Source organism: Mustela putorius, unplaced genomic scaffold, assembly GCF_011764305.1.
Source record: "Mustela putorius furo isolate JIRA1106 unplaced genomic scaffold, ASM1176430v1.1 tig00003869_pilon_pilon_pilon, whole genome shotgun sequence".
Lineage (NCBI taxonomy): Eukaryota > Metazoa > Chordata > Mammalia > Carnivora > Mustelidae > Mustela > Mustela putorius.
This window is the reverse complement of record NW_025422021.1, coordinates 20,880,417-20,902,237: the sequence shown is the minus strand read 5'-3', so window position 1 is coordinate 20,902,237 and position 21,821 is coordinate 20,880,417. Positions and strand designations below refer to the sequence as shown.

Below are 21,821 nucleotides of genomic sequence, written 5' to 3'. Positions count from 1 at the left end.
CTTCACCTTCTCTTTAAAAAAAAAAAAAAAGTTCTTGAAAAGAAAATAATATAGTAACATTTTCATGGGGAAATAGCCAAGAAAATTAAAATATTAATAGTAAACTTAGTAGTTTCATTTTATTATCTATGAGCTTTCTGTTTTCTACAGGGACACTAAATACATATTGTAACTCTGATAGTTCAGTTTAGCTTTATCAAGAAGTGCCTGGGTAGCTGACACAAACACTAAGATTTATGACCCTCGCATATTAGAAAAATTTGAGCCTAGAACCATATTTTATGACAGACAAAAGAATCAACTTTGATTCTTCTGTGTGAAACACACTGAGCTCTTCAGGGAAAAGCTGCAGTAAGTGCAGGTCAAGTACTGGGTATAGGATGCACAATGAATATACTATACCTGGACACCACAGAAAACATCAACTTGAACTAGAGAACTAAAGAATCTCAAAGTCATCAATTTTAGTACCATTTTAAAAAAGTGATTTCCTACAAGGGTAAATATTACTTACCATCTGTGTCAAAAAACATGCCTAGTAGGATATCGTCTGGACCCTTCCATTGCTTTTTCAAAGTATCCAGTATAAAAGCATTTTCTTCTTCATTATGTATGCTTACCATGTCTGCTCCTGAAATTATTTTTAAAAGGGAAAAACAGCATGTTTCCAGAATCAATGAAAATTACATGAAGTATATAAGAATTATGCATTGTTATAATGCATAATTATAATATAATGCTCTTGTAATAATTACACTTTTATACCTTTTTAAAAATTTAGCTTGAGAATATGCACATTTCTGAAAATATGAGAAAAGTTAAAATGACGGCATAAATTGGGCAGAATCATTCTATACTGTTTCATTCACACAGAGTTGGTAGGTATTTTACAGACAAGGGAACAAAACCTCGTGCAAAACTTGAGCAACAAACACATGTTCTGCATCTCTCAACTTTTCCCCATGACTACTGCCGCTAGCACCCATGGTTTCTCCTGTCCTCACTTCACTACAGTAAGGAAGACAAGCTCTGACCATATCCGGGAAAATTGAAAAGTTCAAGGGCAACTTGCCAGAACAACTCCAAGACCCTGTGAAGGTCAAGCACCAGTCTCTCTGACCTGCCTTCCCATGCCTGCTGCCCAAAGCCTTGTGCCTTCCCATATTTGTCTGTGTGGTCCTTAAAAAGTCCTGGCTTTGGGAAGTGGACTGATAGAAGAGGTCCTCGTTCTCATTGGCTAGCTCATTCTTCCTGGGACTCTCTCACATGATTCCAGAATAAAGAGCAGCAGTCATCCATACTGTACGTCTCACCTACATGCGCTGCTGTTGTCCTCACAGTCTGTAAGCTACCTATCCATATAAGCACCCTATAAATATCAGGAGTAACTACTTTTCTAAGAGACACTGAACCCTATTTCTTAACCTAGACAAAGATTCTCTTTCAAATTAAAAAGCATTCCACTTTAAAAAAAAAAAAAGATTTTATTTGACAGATGACAAGTAGGCAGAGAAGCAGGCAGAGAGAGAGAGGAGGTAGCAGGCTCCCGGATAAGCAGAGAGCCCGATGCGGGGCTCGATTCCAGGCCCCTGAGACCATGACCTGAGCTGAAGACAGAGGCTTAACCCACTGAGCCACCCAGGCGCCCCAACACATTCTATTTTCTATACTCCAACCAATACAACTACATGGAGAAATGAAGAAAAAATCTTGCACACTCTTAAACTGCATACTTCCCAAATCATCTTGACTTCACAAAGGCTCCTGAAATCATCAGACTCTTAGTTCACCTGGAGCAGGCATCAGTGTCACCTGGAGTGCTTGTTAAAACAGCGCTCCGCCACACCCCAAGTTTCAGGTTCAGCCAGTGTGAGATGGGGCCTGAGAATTGACATTCCTAACAGATTCCAGGTGATCCAGGGACCACATTTTGAGGATTATAGGAGCTTAAATCATAGTCTACTATATTTATGACATCACACTAAAGTTAGTAATATTTTCCTAAGTTAACAAATGGAAAAGACAGAGCTCCTGTTACGTACTGATAATGGTTTAAAAAAAGAAAATTTGTATTAGGTGACCACTTCTACATCTTTTAAAAGAGGCAGACAGAAATATTTAACTACGGGGAAAGAAAATTACTACAGGGCCAAAAAAATCTCCCCAAAGTTATACTGTATTATTAAGAAAATCACAAACCAGCAGACTAAAGCTCCATTATAAACAAAGAAGCAAATACTTTAATAGAAGAAAAAAAATGGTTTCAAGACTGTAAAAAAGACAACCTCACAGAAGCAAATAAAACAAAACAAATGCGTAAAAATGCAATCTCACTGGTAAATCAAAATTAAAATAAGCAGACTTCCACGCTTACAGATTAAACAGTGCTGGCCTTGGGTATAACAAAACAGGAATTGAAAAGTGGTTAGGTGGAGTAAAAGTTAGTATAGCCTTTTTGGAAACAATTTGGCAAATGTGTCAAAAGTCCTAAAAACACATTAGTTGAGCCAGCAATCCTTCTGATCTATAGACACGTTATCCATTTTGCCACTGGCCCTCTTTGACCCAGCAATCCTTAACAATTATGCTAAAACAATCGTAAGCTCTGTGCTCATTAAACACAATTATTAATGGTCATCACATATTTCTGACAAAGACTGAAAATAATAGCCAATATTAGAGGACTGATTAAACCAGTTATGGAATTTCTATATACGAGATTAATGTACAGTTGTTAGGAAATATGCATTGTATTTTTACTGCCACAGATATTTTTAAGGGAAAATGCAGATTATACAGCAGTTTGCCAAATACGATCCCTTTTCTTATAGATATATTTTTAAAAAGCAATTGATATAAATTTGCCTAGGGGGGAAAGTCTTGGATACTTACCAAAATGTTAACAGTCATTACATTTCCTTAGAGTGGTGCAATTTAGGGTGATTTTGTTTTATCTTATTTTCAAGATTTATTCATTTATTTTAGAGGAAGAGAGAGTGCGGTGGGGAGGGGCAAACAGAGAGGGAGAGAGAACCTCTGGCAGACACCCGCTGAGCAAGGAGTCTGACAGGCAGCTTGATCCCACAACCCTAAGATCACGACCTGAGTCAAAATCAAGATTTAGATGCCCAACCGAGCTACCCAGGCACCCCTGATTTTGTTTTATTTTTAAAATATCTGCACATGTTTTTCTCATTTTTTATAGTGACCATGCATAAACTGTGCAATTACCATAAATCTTTAAAAGAAGAAAAATAAGATTGACCTTTAAAACACTTAATACTTTAATCCAAAGTTAGGATTCAATGAGGTTCTCTGAGTCATTGCTTGATTTTTAAAAATTCTGTGATGGTTTTCTTATAATTTCCAGCTGCCTGTCTATTGAATGTCATCCAGACTTTTAATCTGTTTCACCCTGATACTTACTTGTACTTACTTGTGAAATGTGACCAGAATGCCACTCTAGAAAAATTCTCAAGGGAAGTATTTAACTAGGTTATAGTTTAGGCTTAAGTGTTCAGAGATGAGTTTTTCATCCTTTTCTTTGACCTTGTGGCAGCCAATGGAACTTTAATGATTCTTAACACTGTAATCTAATTAAATACTGTATAAACTTAAATTACTGTGTCAGGCAAATAAGACACACTTTCATTTTCTTTAACAAATGACAGCATAAGTCCCTGAAGAATGCATGTGCTCTAGAAAATTTTTTTTACAATGCATTACCAGTGACAGTACCTGCTGAGATGTAATTTGGGTCTTTAATTCTTTTTATATCTAGTGACATAGCTCACAAATCACAAAAAGGAAAGACTAAAAATATTTATTTTTTTCTATTATAATGATAACATTATAAATTAAAGGTAAATGTTGCAAAATAAGAAAAATTTTAGCTTCTTACAATTTTTTTTCCTCATTATGAATAATGAGAGGGTAATGTCAAGTAAATTTGCAAAAGCCCTGGGAATATTTCTAAATATAGCTCTCTATAGCCCAAAAGGTTAACAAGTCATTTGTTTTCTAAACCCCTAATGATAGGTTTAAGGATTTTGTACAGCTGGGAAGATTTTGTAAATCCAAATGTAAATATTCTAGTACTCCTTATGCTTTTTGTTCTTCATAGCAAACCCTGAATTCATGTCCACCTACTACTCTAAACCAAAACAGTACTCTAGCCAAAAATAAATATGAGCATTATTAATTAATTTTAGCTAATTGCCTAATTCATCAAAGAACTGGATATTTCCAGAGTGGAAATGAATACAGAGGATTATCAAATAAATGGTAAGGTTAACAGAAACATATGAGAAAGCTTAAAAAAATCTAATTAGTAAGACAAACTGAATTTATAAATTTTAACTGGGGAAAAGAGAGAAGTATTTTTTTAGACACAAGATAAATTTTATAAGCAAATTTGTACATAACAATTTAAAACCTCCAAATGGCTATCCTGCTTGGACAAGTAGAATTAATGGACTCCAAAACAAGTCACAAAGTTCCTGGGTGTTTCCAATTTTGTTTTGCTTTGTTTGCTAAAGAAAAATGGCAAATATGAAACAAAAGAAATACACCTCACTATACACTGAGTTGTAGCAGTCGGCCAACAAGTATTAATTATACCTCTATACTGTAAGCAGTTGCTTACCTGCTTAAAAGAAGTATTAAAGCCAGACAGTGAACCTTGTGCTTCATACAAGCATACGAGTACAGGAACGTGTCTCTTCTTGGCTCTCAGACTCCAATATAATTTGAATTATAAATCTATATCTAAGAATAACTAATGTAAGTGATTTTTTTAAAAGAGAGTAGAAAATTATTATGGAGGAACCCCATTTTAAAAATCCCTATTATTTGCAGCACCTGGCTGGGTAAGCCGGTAAATCATGCGATTCTTGATCCCAGGGTTGTGAGTTCGAGCCCCACGTTAGGTGTAGAGATAACTTAAAAATAAAATCTTTCCAAAAAAGTTCCTATTATTCAATTTCTTTAAAATGAAGCCATACTGGTAGATTGTAACTTTTGTCTTGTTCTTAAAGAATCAATATTCCACACCATTTGGCAGGTATGAGTTTCTCCAAGGGGAACAATATGTATTGAGTACTATGTGGCACTTAATAGGATTAAACACTTCTTTGCTTACATTCATTCCTTCCATAATTATGATTTGATATTCTTCCAAAATGTCATACTGGTTGGTTGTCAGGAATTGTGGCTTTTTTTTTTTTTTTTTTTTTTAGGTAAAGGGCATTTTAAAATGCTGGAGTTATTAATAAGTCTAAGATAAAATTTAATGAAATGATCAAGAGAGTTTAGATCTCATGCAGTAATAAAAAGCACTTCTAGAAAATCAAGGACTCTCCTATCACCATCAGAGAGATTTCCACCGAAGGAGATGTTATTTCACATCCTAGTTTCGGTTTGAACTTTTAAGAATCACAACAGTTGGGCGCCTGGATGGCTCAGTGGGTTAAGCCTCTGCCTTCAGCTCAGGTCATGATCTCAGGGTCCTGGAATCGAGGCTCGCATCAGGCTCTCTGCTCAGCGGGGAGCCTGCTTCCTCCTCTCTCTCTGCCTACCTCTCTGCTGACTTGTGATCTCTCTCTGTCAAATAAATAAATGAAATCTTAAAAAACAAAAATTAAAGAAAAAAATAAGAATCACAACAGTTTGAGGCTTAACAGCAAGGATGTACTTTTGGCCAAACAGCCAAATATATAAAGAGTACCCAGCACACGTTTTTAAAAATGACATTTTCAGGGGCGCTTGGGTGGCCCAGTTGGTTGAGTGTTGGCCCTTGGCTCAGTCATGGTCCCAGGTCCCAGGTCCCAGGATCAGTCGAGGGCAGGCTGTCTGCTCAGTGGGGAGACTGCTCCTCCTGTTCCCCCTGCTTGTGTGCGCAAGCAGGTTCACGTGCTCTCTCTCAAATAAATAAATTTTCTTAAATGACATATTTATTTGAAATATTTAACAATGTAACATTGTAAATATATTTTCCAGGGAACACTGAGTGTATCTGCTAGCAAATAGCCTTTTGCTTCTTTTTCTCCAACATACACTTCGCTATCACAGCTTCCTTTCATGGCCCCATCGGACTTCCGCCCACACTGCACACCCGAAACAGCACTACCAAGGGCAGAATAGCAGCAGAGCGATTAACAGCTATGGCCCTAAAATCTGATCCGGACCTGGTTTGAATCCTGGCTCTGTCAATTACTACCTGCATGACTTTGAACAAATAACTGAACTTCATTTCTCCCCTTGATTAAAGGAGGCTAATATAAACCACCTGGTAGTTATGTAAGGATAATCAAACCCACCTGGTGCCTGGCACAGGGTACGCACGTGAAAAAGATACTGCTATTGCTAAGCTTCTATCACACAGCTCTGGACAGGACTGTCTAACAGCTGTCTTCCAACTCAAAGCTTAAATATATACCCAACTCCACAGTGTGGCTGCTGCATTATATAATAAAAATTGTTCATTTATTACAAGGACCCAGGTGTAAGTGAGATATGCCAAAACCATTTTTTTTTTTTTTTAAAGATTTTATTTATTTATTTGACAGACAGAGATCACAAGTAGGCAGAGAGGCAGGCAGAGAGAGAGGAGGAAGCAGGCTCCCCGCCGAGCAGAGAGCCCGACGCGGGGCTCGATCCCAGGACCCTGAGATCATGACCTGAGCCGAAGGCAGAGGCTCAACCCACTGAGCCACCCAGGCGCCCCCAAAACCATTTTTTGAAGAAATGTGTGAACACCATTTATGGCTGTGGAAAAAAAATAAGAAGAGTAAGCGCCTTACCATGGTCAGTACACTGATTTCTGACGTCCTCTATGCTTTCTACTTTGATGGCTTCTTTAAGAAAAACGTAACAACTGTCTTGGAACTGAACCCAGGCAGATGAAGGACAGTCTATGTGGAAAAAGAAACACTGTTAAATAACTTGGGAAGAATTCCGTGAATTCCTAAGGATACCAGATATTAAATATTGAAAGAAAAAAGGAATTTAGACACAGAGCTCTGTTAAAGTAAGAAATCGACTAGTGTGATGGGAATTTATTTTTTTCCATTCTACATTTGGGAAAAGAGAAATGTGCCAATGATTCTCTTCTGACTTGACAGAGCAAAGTTACAAGCCTTTAGGGTGTTTATGAATTCAGACTTGTAAATTACAGCATTATTACCAAGGCAACAAACTATCAAGAAGGACAACCAATCGGAATTACCAGCTCTTTTTGAAGGTTATCTTTGCAGTATTTAGTAACAATTTCAAAAGTCTCAAGAGTTCTGCAATAGCCTTTTTAAAAATTATACTTCCAAGAGCAGAGACAAGTTGCCAAATTATGAATAGACAAGTTTTCATATTGCACAGGAAAACAAGATTGATGTTATGAACCTTCTTAGTTTAAAACCTCATCAAAGCAGATTCTTTGAATTAGTTCTATGAAACAGAATCATATCTCTTCCTCGTAGTTGTGAGTAGAATGGCACCTCCTTCTCTATCTTCATCTTTTTGTTGTTGTTGTTCATTATAAATGTGTACATTTGTAAGCCATGGCTCTGAAATGTCATTAGTTAGCATGAGCTTACTTTCCAAAAGTAAGCCTTGAAGAGCTTGATTTCACTGACCAGAATGGAGAAAAGGGGAGGATTTTACTGAATTCCAGTGACTAAAAAAAGCTTAATCTAAATCCCTATTCCCCTAGGTCTATGTAGGAAAATCGCTACGACTTTTACCTACAATTGTAATTTTAATATGAACAAGTAAAAAAATGCCCTACTATAAAGATCAGAATTTAACCATCAGCAATGTTAATCTAAACTCCACAACCTTGAGTTTACCAAACTCAGAACATGGCAGAGACCATTAGTTGTCCCCTACTTGAACCCTTTTTCATGCCCTGGTGTATTTTTTCTATTTTATTTTATATTTTGGGGGGAGGTTTTTTGATATCAGCTTCTCATATAGCACAGAATACATGTCCACCAAGCTAAATTGTTTTCCAGTCTTCCAGTAACTTCTGGATAATGAGCTGTGAGCTGAAGCAAACCATGCAAATTGCCTTTAAAAGGAAGGAGTATGCTCCCTGGATCATATATACCCTTTCCCACTGGCCAAAATGTACTCAGCCATCTTCAATCATGTAAACAATGGAAATAGCCTAGGAATAACAAAGCAACAAGGATCCTACACAGAACCATCATATCATACTCAGATTAATGAGAGAAAGAAATAAACTGATTTGTCAAGTCGTCATTAATTCAGGTCATTGTTGTTACAGGAGGTGGGTCCACAACCCGATACTAGAGGCTACTTAAAACTGTCCCCATGGTGAGACCTGAATTTTCCCCAGCCTCATACTTCTACATTTAGTGGTTAAATCCTCCAAGGTGGGGGCTCAATCTGTGGAACACGTCATTCCTGATCGCGTGATTGTAGGTTCGAGCCCCACCTTTTATGTCGAGGATACTTAAAAATGAAAACTAAATCATGCAAGATGTACTGAGAGTAGGCATCTCAAGTTACAATTTATTTTGTATACAGGTTTTTTCCTTCCTGCTGTCCTAGAAGTACTTGCATTACACATGTGACTACCTTGGCTTGAACTCTGGTTGGAATCTAGAACTCTCTCAGTGTGGTGGCTTAAAGGTAGTTGTAGGGATATTCCAAGAGCATTTACTTAATAAAACACTAAGTTAAAAAAAAAAAAAAACCTGGGTGTAAAATATATGTGCAGTACAATCCCAGGAGTTAAAAAGCAAGGAAGTCCAGAAATGGTTAGATGCTAGAGAGGCCAGACACGTCTGGAGGCACAGGGTTCAGGGAGGGTGAAAACAGGATGCGCGGGGCAGCTAGGGCCTCGGACTCTCCTCCTGAGAAACAGTACTCAGCCATCGTGCTTTCACCTGGGCTGCCCTCTTGGCAAATGTGGTCCTTACTCAGAGGAACTCTTTTAGATTTAACAAAGAAGTGAACTCATGGTATTTGTCTTTCTCCGTCTGACTTACGTCACTTAGCAGTGTACCCTCCAGGTCCATCCATGTTGTCACAAGGGGCAAGATCTCGGTATTTTATGGCTGAGCAATATTCCAGGGCGTGGTGATGTATTGATCTTTATTCACCTGCGGATGGACCCTTGGGCTACAGCCATATCTTGGCTACTGTAAACTATGCTACAATAAACACAGGGATGCATACGCCTTTTCAAATTATCTTTTGTTTTGGGGGGCTAAATACCCAGTAGTGGAATTACTGAATCACAGGGTAGATCTATTTTTTATTTTTTGAGGAAGCTCCATACTGCTGTCCACAGTGGCTGCACCAGTTTGCATTCCCACCAACAGCGCATGAGGGTGCCCCTTCTCCACATCCTCGCCAACACCTGTTATTCTCAAGGTATTTTTAAATTTCCTCTTTGGTGTCTTTACTGACCCATTGGTTGTTTAGTAGCATGTTGTTTAGTCTCTAATGTTTGCAGGGTTTTTTCCCCATTTTTTTCTTGTACTCGATATCTAGTTTCATACTAAATATTTGTTGGAAAATATGCTGATAGGATCTCAATCTCTTTAAATGTATCGAGACCTGTTTTGTGGCCTAACATGAACTATCCTGGAGAAAGTTCCACGTGCACTTGAAAAGAATGTCTGTTCCGCTACTTGGTTCCTTATATGTCTGTTAAGTCCATCTGGTCTGATATGTTGGTTAAGGCTGCTGTTTCCTCATTGATGTTCTGTCTGGATTTCTTTCTGTTGATGTAAGTGGGGTGTTAAAGTCCCCGTCTATTATTGTATTCCTGTCAATCTCTCCCTTCAGGTCTGTTAATATCTGCTTTATATATTTGGGTCCTCATATATTGGGTGGACAGGTATTTGTAATTGCTGTATTCTCTTGCTGGGTGGATCTCTCTCTCATTATGTCATGACCTTGTCTCTTGTTATACTCTTTCTTTTAAAGACTGTTTGGTCTAATAGAAGTATTGCTACCCAGCTTTCTTTCCATTTGCATGTAATATCTTTTTCCATTCCTTCACTTTCAGTCTACATGTGTCTTTAAGTCTGAAGCGAATCTTTTAGGCAGCATATAAATGGGTCTTGGCTTTTGTTTTTGTTTCTTTTAAGTAAGCTCTATGCCGGTGTAGGTCTTGCATTCACAGACCCAAGAACAAGAGTTGCATGCTTTACCAACTGAGCTGCCAGGCAGGCGCCCTGGTCTTGTTTTTTTAATTTTTTTTTAATCTAGTCAGTCACCCTGTATCTTTTGATTGGGGCATTTAGACCATTTACATTTAAAGCAGTTCTTGATAGCTGCGTACTTACTTACTGCCATTTCTTTCATTGCTTCCCGGCTGCTTTCATAGTTCTCTCTGTTCCTTTCCTCTTCTCTTGCTCCTTCCCTTGTGACATGACTCCCTATAATGTTGTGTTTGGATTCCTTTCTCTTTAATTTTTTGTGTACCTGTTATAGGTTTTGGGTCTGTGGTTACCATGAGGCTCATATATAAGCATCCTATGTAAACAGCAGTCTATTTTAAGTTGATGTTCGCTTAAGTTGGGACACATTCTAAACACACTACATTTTTACTCCCCCCACCACATTTTATGTCTGACACCACAGGGTACAACTTTTTATTTTGTGTATCCCTTGACTGTGGATATAACTGACTTTACTACTTCTGTCTTTTAACCTTGGTACCAGCTCTTAGTAGTAGTTGATCCCCTACCTTTACTCTGTATGTTTCCTTTGACCCATGAATTTTTTTCTTCATAATCTTACTTCTATTTGTGGCCTCTCCTCCCTAAAGAAGTCCCAGTTTAGTGGGACTTCTTCTAAGGCCAGTTTAGTGGTGATGACCACATCTCGGCCCTTCCTACCCTTCTCAAAATGGCTTTTCTCCCCCATCTTTAGTTGGGGAAAGGTTGTTCACAGAGATGGTTGATCTGCATGTTGTTGTAGACTTGCTGTGCCCGTGGAAGGGTTGAGCTCAGGATGCTCCGACTCTGTACCTTGAACTCCCAGCCTCTGGTGTTTCTTTAAGTCGTTCTTTAAGTATCTATTAAAAATTCCCTCAGTTTTTTATTTTCTGCAAATACCTTTATACTGCCCTCATGTTTTAAGGATATTCTTGCAAATACAGAATTCTAGATTGTCAGTTTATTTTTTTATTTAAGATGAATTTTATAGTTTTGGGCTTCCGTCATTCTTATTGAGAAATCAGCTGTCTGTCTGATGCCCTTTCTGGCTGCTTGCAAGATCTTGTCTTTGTATTTTAGCAGTTTGAAAGTAGTATGCTTAGTGTTGTGTGTGTGTATGTGTTTGTGTGTGTGTGTGTGTGTGTGTTTTAAATCCTGCTACTAATTCAGTGCACTCATTGAATCCATGGCTTATTTTCATTGATCTCTTTTGGAAAGTTCTTGGCCGTTATTCCTTCAAATAACACTTCTATTCCATTTTCTCTCTCCTCCGTTTCTGGGCCTCAAATTATGTTTATGTCAGACTTTCCATCATGTCCCAAATATTCCCGTTGCTCCTTTTCATATTTTTAATACTTCTGGCTCTCCATACTATTATCTTGTTCTTTCTGGTTTACTAATCTACTCTTTAGGTTTTAACAAATCTGCTGTTATACCCGTCTATTGAGTTCGTAATGTCAATGCTTCTTCAGTTACAGAATTCCAATTTGTTTGTATTTTTGTAGTTTCTGGACCTCTGGTGAAGTTCTTAATTTTATTATCTATATTCTTGAACTTCTTAGTTATTTTAAAGTCCATTTCTGATAACTTTAATTTCTGGGTTGCCTTCAGTCTATTTTTGTTTCTCTTTTCCTTTGGCCTATTTCTTGTTCTGCCTGGTATATGTTTGGTTTATTTTTAAATCAAGTACCAGACACTGTGTAGGAAAAAATGCAGAGGCTCTAGATGATACTATTCTCCTCTGGAAGGGACTCCAGTAGGAAGGTTGGGTATTGACAATTACCTTAACAGAGTCAAGGTCTGAGCTGACCTGAGGGGGTGTTAAAGCCTTTAGGAGGCTCAATATCCATGGATTCCAAAGAAAGCCTGGATACTAAGTATAGCCTCTCTTCTTTGGCAAGTTAAAACTCAAAATTCTATCTCCTTAACACCATGAGAATGCCCAGAACTCTGTTCTTCCTTTCGCTGCCTAAGATTCTGGCAACTCTCCTAGGGGGAAAAGTTAATATACACAATGTTGGTCTCACCTCAACAAACAGCCAGAGCAGCTCTCTGCTGCCTGCAAATATGATTTCTATGGAATTTTATCTAGAACTCCTAGTTATTCTCCCCACCTGGTTATAGCCAGAAGCAGAGTTCCCTTTTTCACATCTTTAAACAAGTTATTAATAATTGTTCATCCATCTACCCATTTACTGACCAACTCCTTTATGTCAGATATAATGGTCAGTGCTAAGGGGTAAGGAGAAAGGGATATAAAGAGGAATGAGTTTTTCACATAAAGTGGTCACTCTGATGGGAGAGTTAAATACACACACATAACAGATATTACAAAGTTATGATGGATAAAATATAACACAAGGGGTGCCTGGGTGGCTCAGTGGGTTAAAGCCTCTGCCTTCAGCTCAGGTCATGATTCCAGGGTCCTGGGATCGAGCCCCGCATCAGGCTCTCTGTTCAGCAGGGAGCCTGCTTCCTCCTCTCTCTCTGCCTGCCTCTCTGCCTACCTGTGATCTCTGTCTGTCAAATAAATAAATAAAATCTTTAAAAAATATATATAACAAAAGACAATAAAGAGTAAATAACTTATAAAGTTAAGAAACACTTCAAAAAGAAGGAAGTAATTTGAGCTACAACTTACAGGATAAAGGAGTTTGCCATCTACGAAAGGAAAAAGGAAAAGAAATCCCAAAACAGAAGGAGTACCACAGAAAGCACAATGATAAGCACCTACTAAGGAGCCAACACATAAACTATTATCATTATCAGGTAGGAGGAAGCAGAAGAGGGAGGAGACTGCCTACTTCACTCATTCAGTATAAGTGCAAGACATGATAGACAAAATAAACAGTTATTTCCAGAATGAAACCCAAATAGTCACAAGGGGAGATACTGTCAACTGCAAATTTTGATTTTCATCTTTTTTTTTCTTCTGTTTTCTTCCGATTCCGTTTGTTGCCTTTTCTTTATCCTTATAAAATTAAAAAAAAAAATCTTAAAAGGAAACAGACTCCATTAGCATGTTTGATGACCCCTAAAACGACTTTCCGTATCACTGGAAGTTCTTGAATCACTAGCTGACAAAGGCTGTCATATTATTTCCAGTCAAAGCTACACATAATATTTTCTACTGATAATACATAAGAATATAAAAAATAATTTTTGCAATATGCTTTATATGGAATAAAGCAAGTCTATTCAATACACAAAAATATAATCAACACCAAATGAGGTCAATTTATAAATTACTTCTTTGTACACTTGTAGTTCCTATGTTTTATGAAAGCTTTAGAACTCTGCTTTCTAAACCACCTATTGATTAAAGTATACTCTTACTTCAGGGGCAGCTTGTGGGTCAGTTCTCTGTGGAGTGTCCAACCCTCATCTTCCTGGAGCCTCAGACTCCTCTGAACTTCGAACTTTCTGGACTTTGCATTACACCATGGAAGAGAAACCTTCCTGGTTACAAGGAGTAAAGACCTGCTCAGGTTACCTCAAATGATAGACATTTACTGTATGGATACATAGGATAACAAGACATCAGAAGACGCCATCTCATCAAATAGGCCTCATAAGGTTTTTTATACTAGGAACTCCCTTGAGTGGCCGCCTAGCCTAGAATAATCATCCTTTGATTTAGGTTAATTATCCCTCTTTTGATTAGTTGTGGCCCTGGCAGTGAGGCTAAGATGACACGAACCACGAGGACCTATGCATAAGAACCACAGGTTGCCATTATTCTTGGAAAAGGAGCTGCGTTGCCTTTGATAATCAACACTGATCAAATCGCCCTCTATGACAGTTATCTGATATTTACCCAGTTTTCCCAACTGGATTGTTAACTGCATGACAACAGAGACCATTTCTTAAATCTCACTGTACCCTCAATAATAACTATCATAGCACCTTACACATAATACAAGACAGAACACAGAGAACTAGAACAGGGCAGGGTTCTGGTAAGAACGTTAAGCTGCAGAGAAGTCTGGCTCTGACCACATCATCCCAGATATGTTACTTAATCTCACTGTGCCCTAGTTTCCTTATTTGTAAAACAGGGATAATGACAGTATTTATTCTCACAGGGGGTTGTTGTGAGAAAGGTGTTCTAGGTTCTAGATGCCATAGTGAACAAAAAGAAAAAAAAAAAAAACCTGCCATCCTGGAGCTTATATTCTAGTTGAGGCAGATACACAAAGGCAAAATATGTTAGATGATGTTTTATATTCAGATGATATATTAGCGAACTATTGCTATGTAACAAACTAGCAACTCAAGACAACAAAAAAACCTTTCATTATCTCACACAGTTTGTCTGGGTCAGGAATTTGGAAGCAGCTACCCAGCTGGGTGATTCCGGTTTGGGGTTTCTCATGAAGCTGCAGTCAAGCTCTTTGCCAGGGCCGCAGCCATTTGGAAACTGAACTGGGGTGGGAGGAAAAGTCTCTAAGAAGGCTGCTTCATATGGACAATGCGTAGGTGCCGGCTGTAGGTAAGATGCCCAGATTCTCACCATGTGGACTTCTCCACAGGGTTGCTTGAGGGTCCCTGTGACATGGCAGGTGGCTTCTCTCAGAGCAAATGATTCTAATCCAGCCTTCAGAGTCACACTGTTATTTCTGCAATATCCTACTGGTTACATAGGTCACCCCTATTTAGTGCTGGAGTAAGCTACACAAAACTACGAATACCAGCATGAAAAAATCATTGGGGCCATCTTGGAGACGAGCAACCCAAGATGGTGATAAATACTGAGGAGAAAAGTTAAAACAGAGAAGCAAGATCCTGGGTGTAGGGTAGATGTGACGGCTGCAATTTTAGAAAGGTGTCTAAGAAAGATCTCATCATCAAGGTGACATATAAAAGTCTGCATAAGCCCAAGGAGAAAAGCCATGTGGAAATCTGGGTCAGACAGGGAATAGCAAACGCGGACCCCTGAGATGGGAATGAGGACGAGGATGGTGACGATGATGATGACAACAACTCAAAGACCACTGTTCATTAATTAAATAAGCAATACGTGGTAAGACAACAAAAGTAAGACTCTATAGGCAGAAGAATACAAAACAAACTGTTAACTTCACTACCTCAAAATTTCAACTGCCTTGTCCTTAGGTTCATTTCAGCATTAGCAGTGACCTTCAGTTAATTCACCCCCGAACCCTCCTTCTCATGCTATTGGTCAGTGGGTGCCCTAGAAACCAGCTCTAAGCACTACTCAAGACATATATTTTTACTTTGAGAGGAAACGTATTCAAGCAGAGGCTGGATACCTCTTATGAGGAAAGCTGTTGAGGTTCATGCACTTCATGAGCAGAAAGCTAAGCTAAGCCTCCTTCGATGCGAAGTTATCTCTGCTATAACCCCATTCTCATTAAAATCTTGTTTCCATCAAATGAATAAGTAAAATCTTTAAAAAATAAAAATAAAAATAAAAAAAAAAACCTTGTTTCGCTAAAATACTGCTGTAAGTTTTCAATTAGAGGTTCTATAATATCTTCCGTAAAAATATATTTCAACATATAAGCTTCACACACACACACACACACACACACACACACACACACAGCCTGCCCACAATGCTCTCTGCAAAGTGCTTTTCTATGACTCTTCTTCACAGCTGTCCTGAAAGATAGGTAATTAATAATGCACCTAAGTGACTCTTTATGGATTTTGACTTTATAATTCTGTTGACTCCATATATATAGAAATTCAGGAGCCTGATGAAAATTTTAAAAGCTTGTACTTAAGATTCTTAAAGTTTCTATATAGATCCTCTGCCTAAAATTACCATGTGCTAAAGAATAAAACGGCGTATCTACAAGGATATTTGGCATTACCGATCAGTTCTAGCAGAACTCTCTGTTCCCTTATAATTTCTTTTTTTTTTTTTTTGAAGAGGAGTCCCTTATAATTTCTTAAGCAACCAGGCACAGCACAAGAGGAAGTGATCCTTGGAAACACTTGTTCTGAATGTTAACAAAGTGAAGGCAAAGACTGCATTTTTTCCCCTGGTCAATAATAAAACCTTTGCCCCTCTCCCACTAAGATATGAGTCACAGTGACTTAGCTTCCGCAAGAACAACTGTGGCAGAGAGACAAAGAGGACGAGCTGTTTATTATGTTTATTACGCAGGGAGGCAGGAGTGGGGCTCCAAGTCCCTGACTAATCTAGAGGGCCTGTGGCTGTACTCTGGGTTGCAAGATCTCCCTGAAGCACAAGAAAATTCAGACACTCTTGACATTCCATTCCCTCTCCACATCACCCTCCCCAACTCACACTCCCTGATGTCTACCTCCATCTTCTCCTCTCCATCCCTTTGCAGAAGAGCTATCATGAGATTTATTTATACAATGGGGGTGCCAGTGTTACTCTGCACCTTTCTCCCTGGGCATCTCTGGTCCATTTTCTTATAGATTCAGTCTCGAGATCTGCCCTCAAAATCCAAAATAATCCACAAAAGAAATAAATACTTAATAGGTATCATAAAAAACTGTGGACACTGACCCTGTTGCAAAACTAGTTTTCAACAGAGAAGCACATTTTTGAATACTTCTCAACAATGAAAGAAGTCCTGAAATAATACCTAACTGTAATTTCACTTTCTCATTAGAAGAAAAAGAAACATTTATTAATGTTTCAAAATTTACAAAAACTATCTGAGATAATTTCCCGTAAAACATCACTGTGCCATTTACAAGAATTAGAAAAAGTTAGGGATGCCTGGGTGTCTCAGTGGGTTGAGGTCTGTCTTCCACTCAGGTCCTATCCTAGGATCCGGCACTGCATCAGGCTCCTTGCTTGGCTGGGAGCCTACTTCTCCCTCTGCCTGCTGCTCCCCCTGTTTGTGCTCTCTCTTTCTCTCTTTGACAAATAAATAAAATAAAATAAAAACAAAACAAAAAACAAAATAAGAATTAGAAAAAGTCACATCAAAAGATTAAATGATTTGATGCTTCAAATTCAATTATGATATCAGTTCATGACAGAAGTAAAATAATTTGAAAGAAACTGAAATCTCATTATCCCCCTTACTTTAAAAATCATTCATTTAAAATTCTTGGTCCTTTTGGGGCGCCTGGGTGGCTCAGCGGGTTAAGGCCTCTGCCTTCAGCCCAGGTCATGATTCCAGGGTCCTGGGATCGAGCCCCGCATCGGGCGCTCTGCTCAGTGCAGAGGCTGCTTCTCTCTCTCTCTCTGCCTGCCTGTCTGCCTACTTGTGATCTCTGTCAAATAAATAAATAAAATCTTAAAAAAAAAAAAATTCTTGGTCCTTTTATTATAAATTACAATAAAGTGCAAAGATACAACTCAAAACAAAACAAAAATTCCTAAGATATTAAAGTCTCTGCTATTATGTATCTTCCTTCTGGTAAGCGGAAAGATAAGCAAGAAGATGATGAATAAACAAGATGCATTCAGACAGCATCGAGTGCTCTGAAGAAGATACAATATGGACATGAGAATGCGGGGCATTCAGGGAAGGCCTGAGGAGGTGAGATTTGAATGATGTGGGTGGGGGCAGCCATGGCAAGGACAGGGGAAGGGGAGGACAGTCTGGGCAGAAGAGCCTGCAGGTGGTTGAGTCCCCAGGGGCCCAGTGTGGATAAACACCAAACGGCTAGAAGAGCAGTGAAAGATAACCTCAGCAAGGAAGGCGGGGCACCCTCATCCAGGGCTTGGAGGCTACGGCAATTCAAAATCCATATCCTAGATCTTGATCCACATGATGACCAGAGAAAGAAGACTTACTTTCACCAAGCTTATATCCACTCATCTCATGGGCGATCACCTACCTAGTAAACACAGTGATCAACTACTATGTGAAAAGTCACCATTACAGAAGAGCTTTCGAAAAGGCATGCCATGGAACCTTACTTGAGAATTGAAACAATAGTTTGTTCATCGTGATTTTCAAGATAATGATCAAGAACATAAGATCACTTAAACTAATGAACTCCAAAGTAACAGAGAACAGTAACAATGATTTCCACTTCACTGTTAAATTTACACTTCATGCAATACCATGGGAGCTTTGCTGTTAAGATCTTGCCACTCAGCTAATTCTGTGATAACCTTGAAAAGCTCTTTCTTCACTTAGTTTTAAATGTAATAGGATTCCTGATCTTGTCTGGGTAAGATATTGTAAAGCACTGTGATGAAATCATCAGCATGTATATGAATGTGCTCATTAACCAGAAATATCCAACCCACATAAAATGGCACTCACGATGTCTTCTAGTCACAATAATTACCCTTCATTTTGTATGAAGAGAACAAAAGGAAGGACACCACAATTTAGCATGCCTACAACAGGTAAGAGCCAGAGTTCTCCCTTAATGCTCGTTATACTCCTACAGGGTATTCTCTCCAAGTGCAATGAGTTAGGTAACTTTTTCAAAGCCATATGGTTTGTACCTAACTCCAAAGCTCATGTTCTTTCTAAATTAATCCTTAAAGCCTCCTGACTGATAGAAACTGGTTAATTACCTGAATTAATTTATTCAACATGTACTTTTTAAGCTCTTGAAAAGCCTATTTGACTGTACTGGACTTATAAAAGGAAAAAGAAGACAATTTTTCAAAGAGAGCATGACCTGTTCTACTGTTCAAAACAACTTCTCTCTGGGGCATCTGGGTGCCTCAGTGGATTAAAACTTCTGCCTTCAGCTCAGGTCATGATCCCAGGGTTCTAGGATCAAGCCTTGTATCCACTCTCTGCTTAGTGGGAGCCTGTTCCCTGTACCCGCACCCCTCTCCCCCGCCAGCTTGTGATCTCTGTCAAATAAATAAGTAAAAATCTTTAAAAAAGAAAACAAAAAAAAAAAAACCCAGCTTCTCTGAAAAAGAGAGATACCAACATCTAGAAATTTTTTTTTTTTTAATGTGACAACAAAAGTAAATTTTGGCTAACCTGAAGTCTGAAGGCATGGCAAACCCAGAAGGTGGGTTAAAGGACATTCAGATGTTAATGGCCAACATATGAGGGTGTGGATGGGGGTGTGTGTGTGTGTGTCTCAAAACCATCCAGTCTTGTCTTAGACAAATCCAACATGCTCAGTATGAAGTGTGAAAATGAGCACATCTTGCGTGTGGCTCCTTCATAGGCAGCAGATGGCATAACCAGTCATAAATGCTGACCCACAAGGCCTTCCAGGAAAGGAGCTTTGAGTTAGGAAGCAAGTTCTGAGCTGCTTACTCTACTGCCACCTCCAACAGAGACCCCTTACAATGTGCCTGCCTGTCAGCAGGCTTCCAGTAGGAACTTATAATATGACAGAGAAATTCAAGGGAGGGAACCCCCCCCCCCCAAACAAAAAACAAAACACTCGCATAAGCATTTTATTCAAACCCACACAAGTATTCACTGAGTTCTTGTTTATTCTGTTCTTTAATTCCTAGAATGGTTTAATCAATAATGTTTTTGGATGGAAGTCTTTCCCCCATTCAGTACTTTGGACATGCGTGTTCAAAAAACTTGTTAAAAACAAACAAAAGACCCACCTCACATATTCAACAGATTTGTCTATTTTCCTCAGGAGTCATTTGGGAAATGCCTGACTAACCATGTGTAACTTTTTTCGGGTGACCCTTGCATGACCGCAGAGCAGACTTAAAGGCTTTTTCAAATCACACGACTTAGGAGGAATCGAAGCTTCGCCTGCTCGCGTCCCACTTCGATCCAGGGGTTATTTGGCTGAACTGTTTTCCTGTTTCAACAACTCGAACGCCAGGCAGCGGGACCAACAGGGCGGCGAGCGCAGGAGGGCCCGCTTCCTCCCACCCCTGCCCTGCCCCCGCCGCGCAAAGGGGAAATCTCCGCAGCCAACTTCCCCGCTCCTCATCCCCAAATGGCCCGGAAACTGCCCCGGTGCGCGGCCCTGAGTCCCTCTGCTCTGGTCAACGAGCTCCCCGTTTGGAGACCGTCCCCGCGAGCGGGGTCTGCGCGGAGGCTGGGGGCACGGTGGGGGAGCCAGGGCGGGCTCGGGTCCTCGGCGACCCTTCCCGGGGCGCTCTGTCAGAACCCGCTGCCCGGGGTGGCGCGCGGGGCGGGTGGTGGCCGGACGCAGGGCCCCGGGGGCGCACGGGGGTGGGCGCGCAGGGCAGGGCGAGACCCTGGGGCGGCCGGCGGCTGCGGAGTCACGCGGGGCAGGGCCTGAAGGCGACCGCTCGGGGTCGGGCTCAGGGGCAGGGAGGGAGGAAACGCGGCCGGGGGCAGCTCACCCGCGACGGCGGCGGTGACCAGGCCCAGCAACGGCAGCAGGACAGCGGGCAGCGCGGGCCGGGGCATGACGGCGGCTGCGGACGCCGAGGGCGGCGCTCGTCGGAAGTGCGGGGCGCGGACCAACCCTCCCAGGCGGCCGGCCCCGGGGGGCGGGGAGGGTACGAGAGGGGCGGGAAGGGGAGGGGAGGGTACGTGAGGGGAGGGAAGGGGAGACGAGGGGGCCCGACGCGGGCTGACCTCCCCGCCCGCCCGCGCGCCGCCTCTTCCACGTCTCTCTCTGGTATTTGAAACTTGTCATTTGACCTGGCCTAATTTCGGACTCTCAAAAATGTTACAAAAAGAGTCCGAAGAATTTCGTCACCCTCAGCTAGCTTCTCTAAACGTTAACACCGTGGAGAACTCCAGCAGAATGGTCAAAGCTGGGAAATTAAAACGCGTGTGATACTGTTCGCTGGTCTTCAGCTTTTGCAACGTCTCGTGAATTGTCCCTCCGGTGGCCTTTTCTTTCTTTCTTTTTTTTTTTTTTTAATATAATTTTTTATTTTTTATAAACATGTATTTTTATCCCCAGTGGTACAGGTCTGTGAATCACCAGGTTTACACACTTCACAGCACTCACCAAAGCCTTTTCTGTTCAAATCCAACCCGTCGTTATCCAGGGCGCTGAGATGTCTTGTCTCCTGGGTGCCCTTTAATGGGAGACCGTTACTCGGTCACTGTCTTTACGACATCTCCTTTGAAGAGTACTGGACGATCCTTCTGTAGAATGTCCTTCAGTTTTGGTTTGTCTTAGGTTTCCTCTTAAGGGAGATTGGAAGAACGGGATTCAGGTTTTTTGTTTGTTTGGCGAGAGTACCACAGAAGTGATGAGTCCTGCTCAGGAGAGACACCGTGTCAATCTGTCTCACATTGGTGATGCTAATTTTGATCACTTGGCTCAAGTGTCTGTAAGATTCCTCCTTTGAGGCTAATGGTCAGAAACCTTTTCAAAGGCTCCTCCAGTTGGACTATGTCCCTTAGACAACATTGTTTTTTTAAAAATATTTTATTTGAGAGGGTGAGAGAGAGTACCCACGCGCAGGGGTAGGGGCGGAGGAGAGGGAGAAACAGACTTCTTGCTGAGCCCGAGCCCCAAGTGGCTGGATTTGAGAACCCAGAGATCATGACCTGAGCTGAAGTCAGACACTTAACTGACCAAGCCACCCAAGTACCACCCTCAGACAACTTCTGTTACCAGCATCTTGGATGAAGGATCTTTAAACTCTGCTTGCACAGCCATTGAAGGAACCAATTCTGCCCATACCTTGATCTTGACCTTCTAGCTTCCAGAAATGTGAGACAACAAAGTTCTGTTGTTTAGGACCCCCCCCCCCAAAAAAAAACTATGCTTGCTATATGTATAAAG

The 21,821-nt window shown here is 40.4% G+C and overlaps 1 protein-coding gene across 2 annotated transcripts in view; it reads right to left on the bottom strand.

Moving 5' to 3' along the window:
• Positions 1 to 21,821, bottom strand: part of LOC101690049 (CD302 antigen) — a 132,267-nt gene that overhangs the window by 9,559 nt on the left and 100,887 nt on the right. The window contains exons 1-3 of one of the 2 annotated variants that reach the window (XM_045066603.1): positions 20,416 to 20,690; positions 6,801 to 6,911; positions 515 to 631 (exon numbers count right to left, since the gene is read on the bottom strand). In XM_045066603.1, coding sequence (XP_044922538.1) covers positions 515 to 631; positions 6,801 to 6,911; positions 20,416 to 20,482 — 295 coding nt within the window. In that variant the 5' untranslated portion in view covers positions 20,483 to 20,690. Of the gene's footprint in view, positions 1 to 514; positions 632 to 6,800; positions 6,912 to 20,415; positions 20,691 to 21,821 lie in introns of those variants that run through there. The other variant, XM_045066604.1, reaches the window with a different exon arrangement.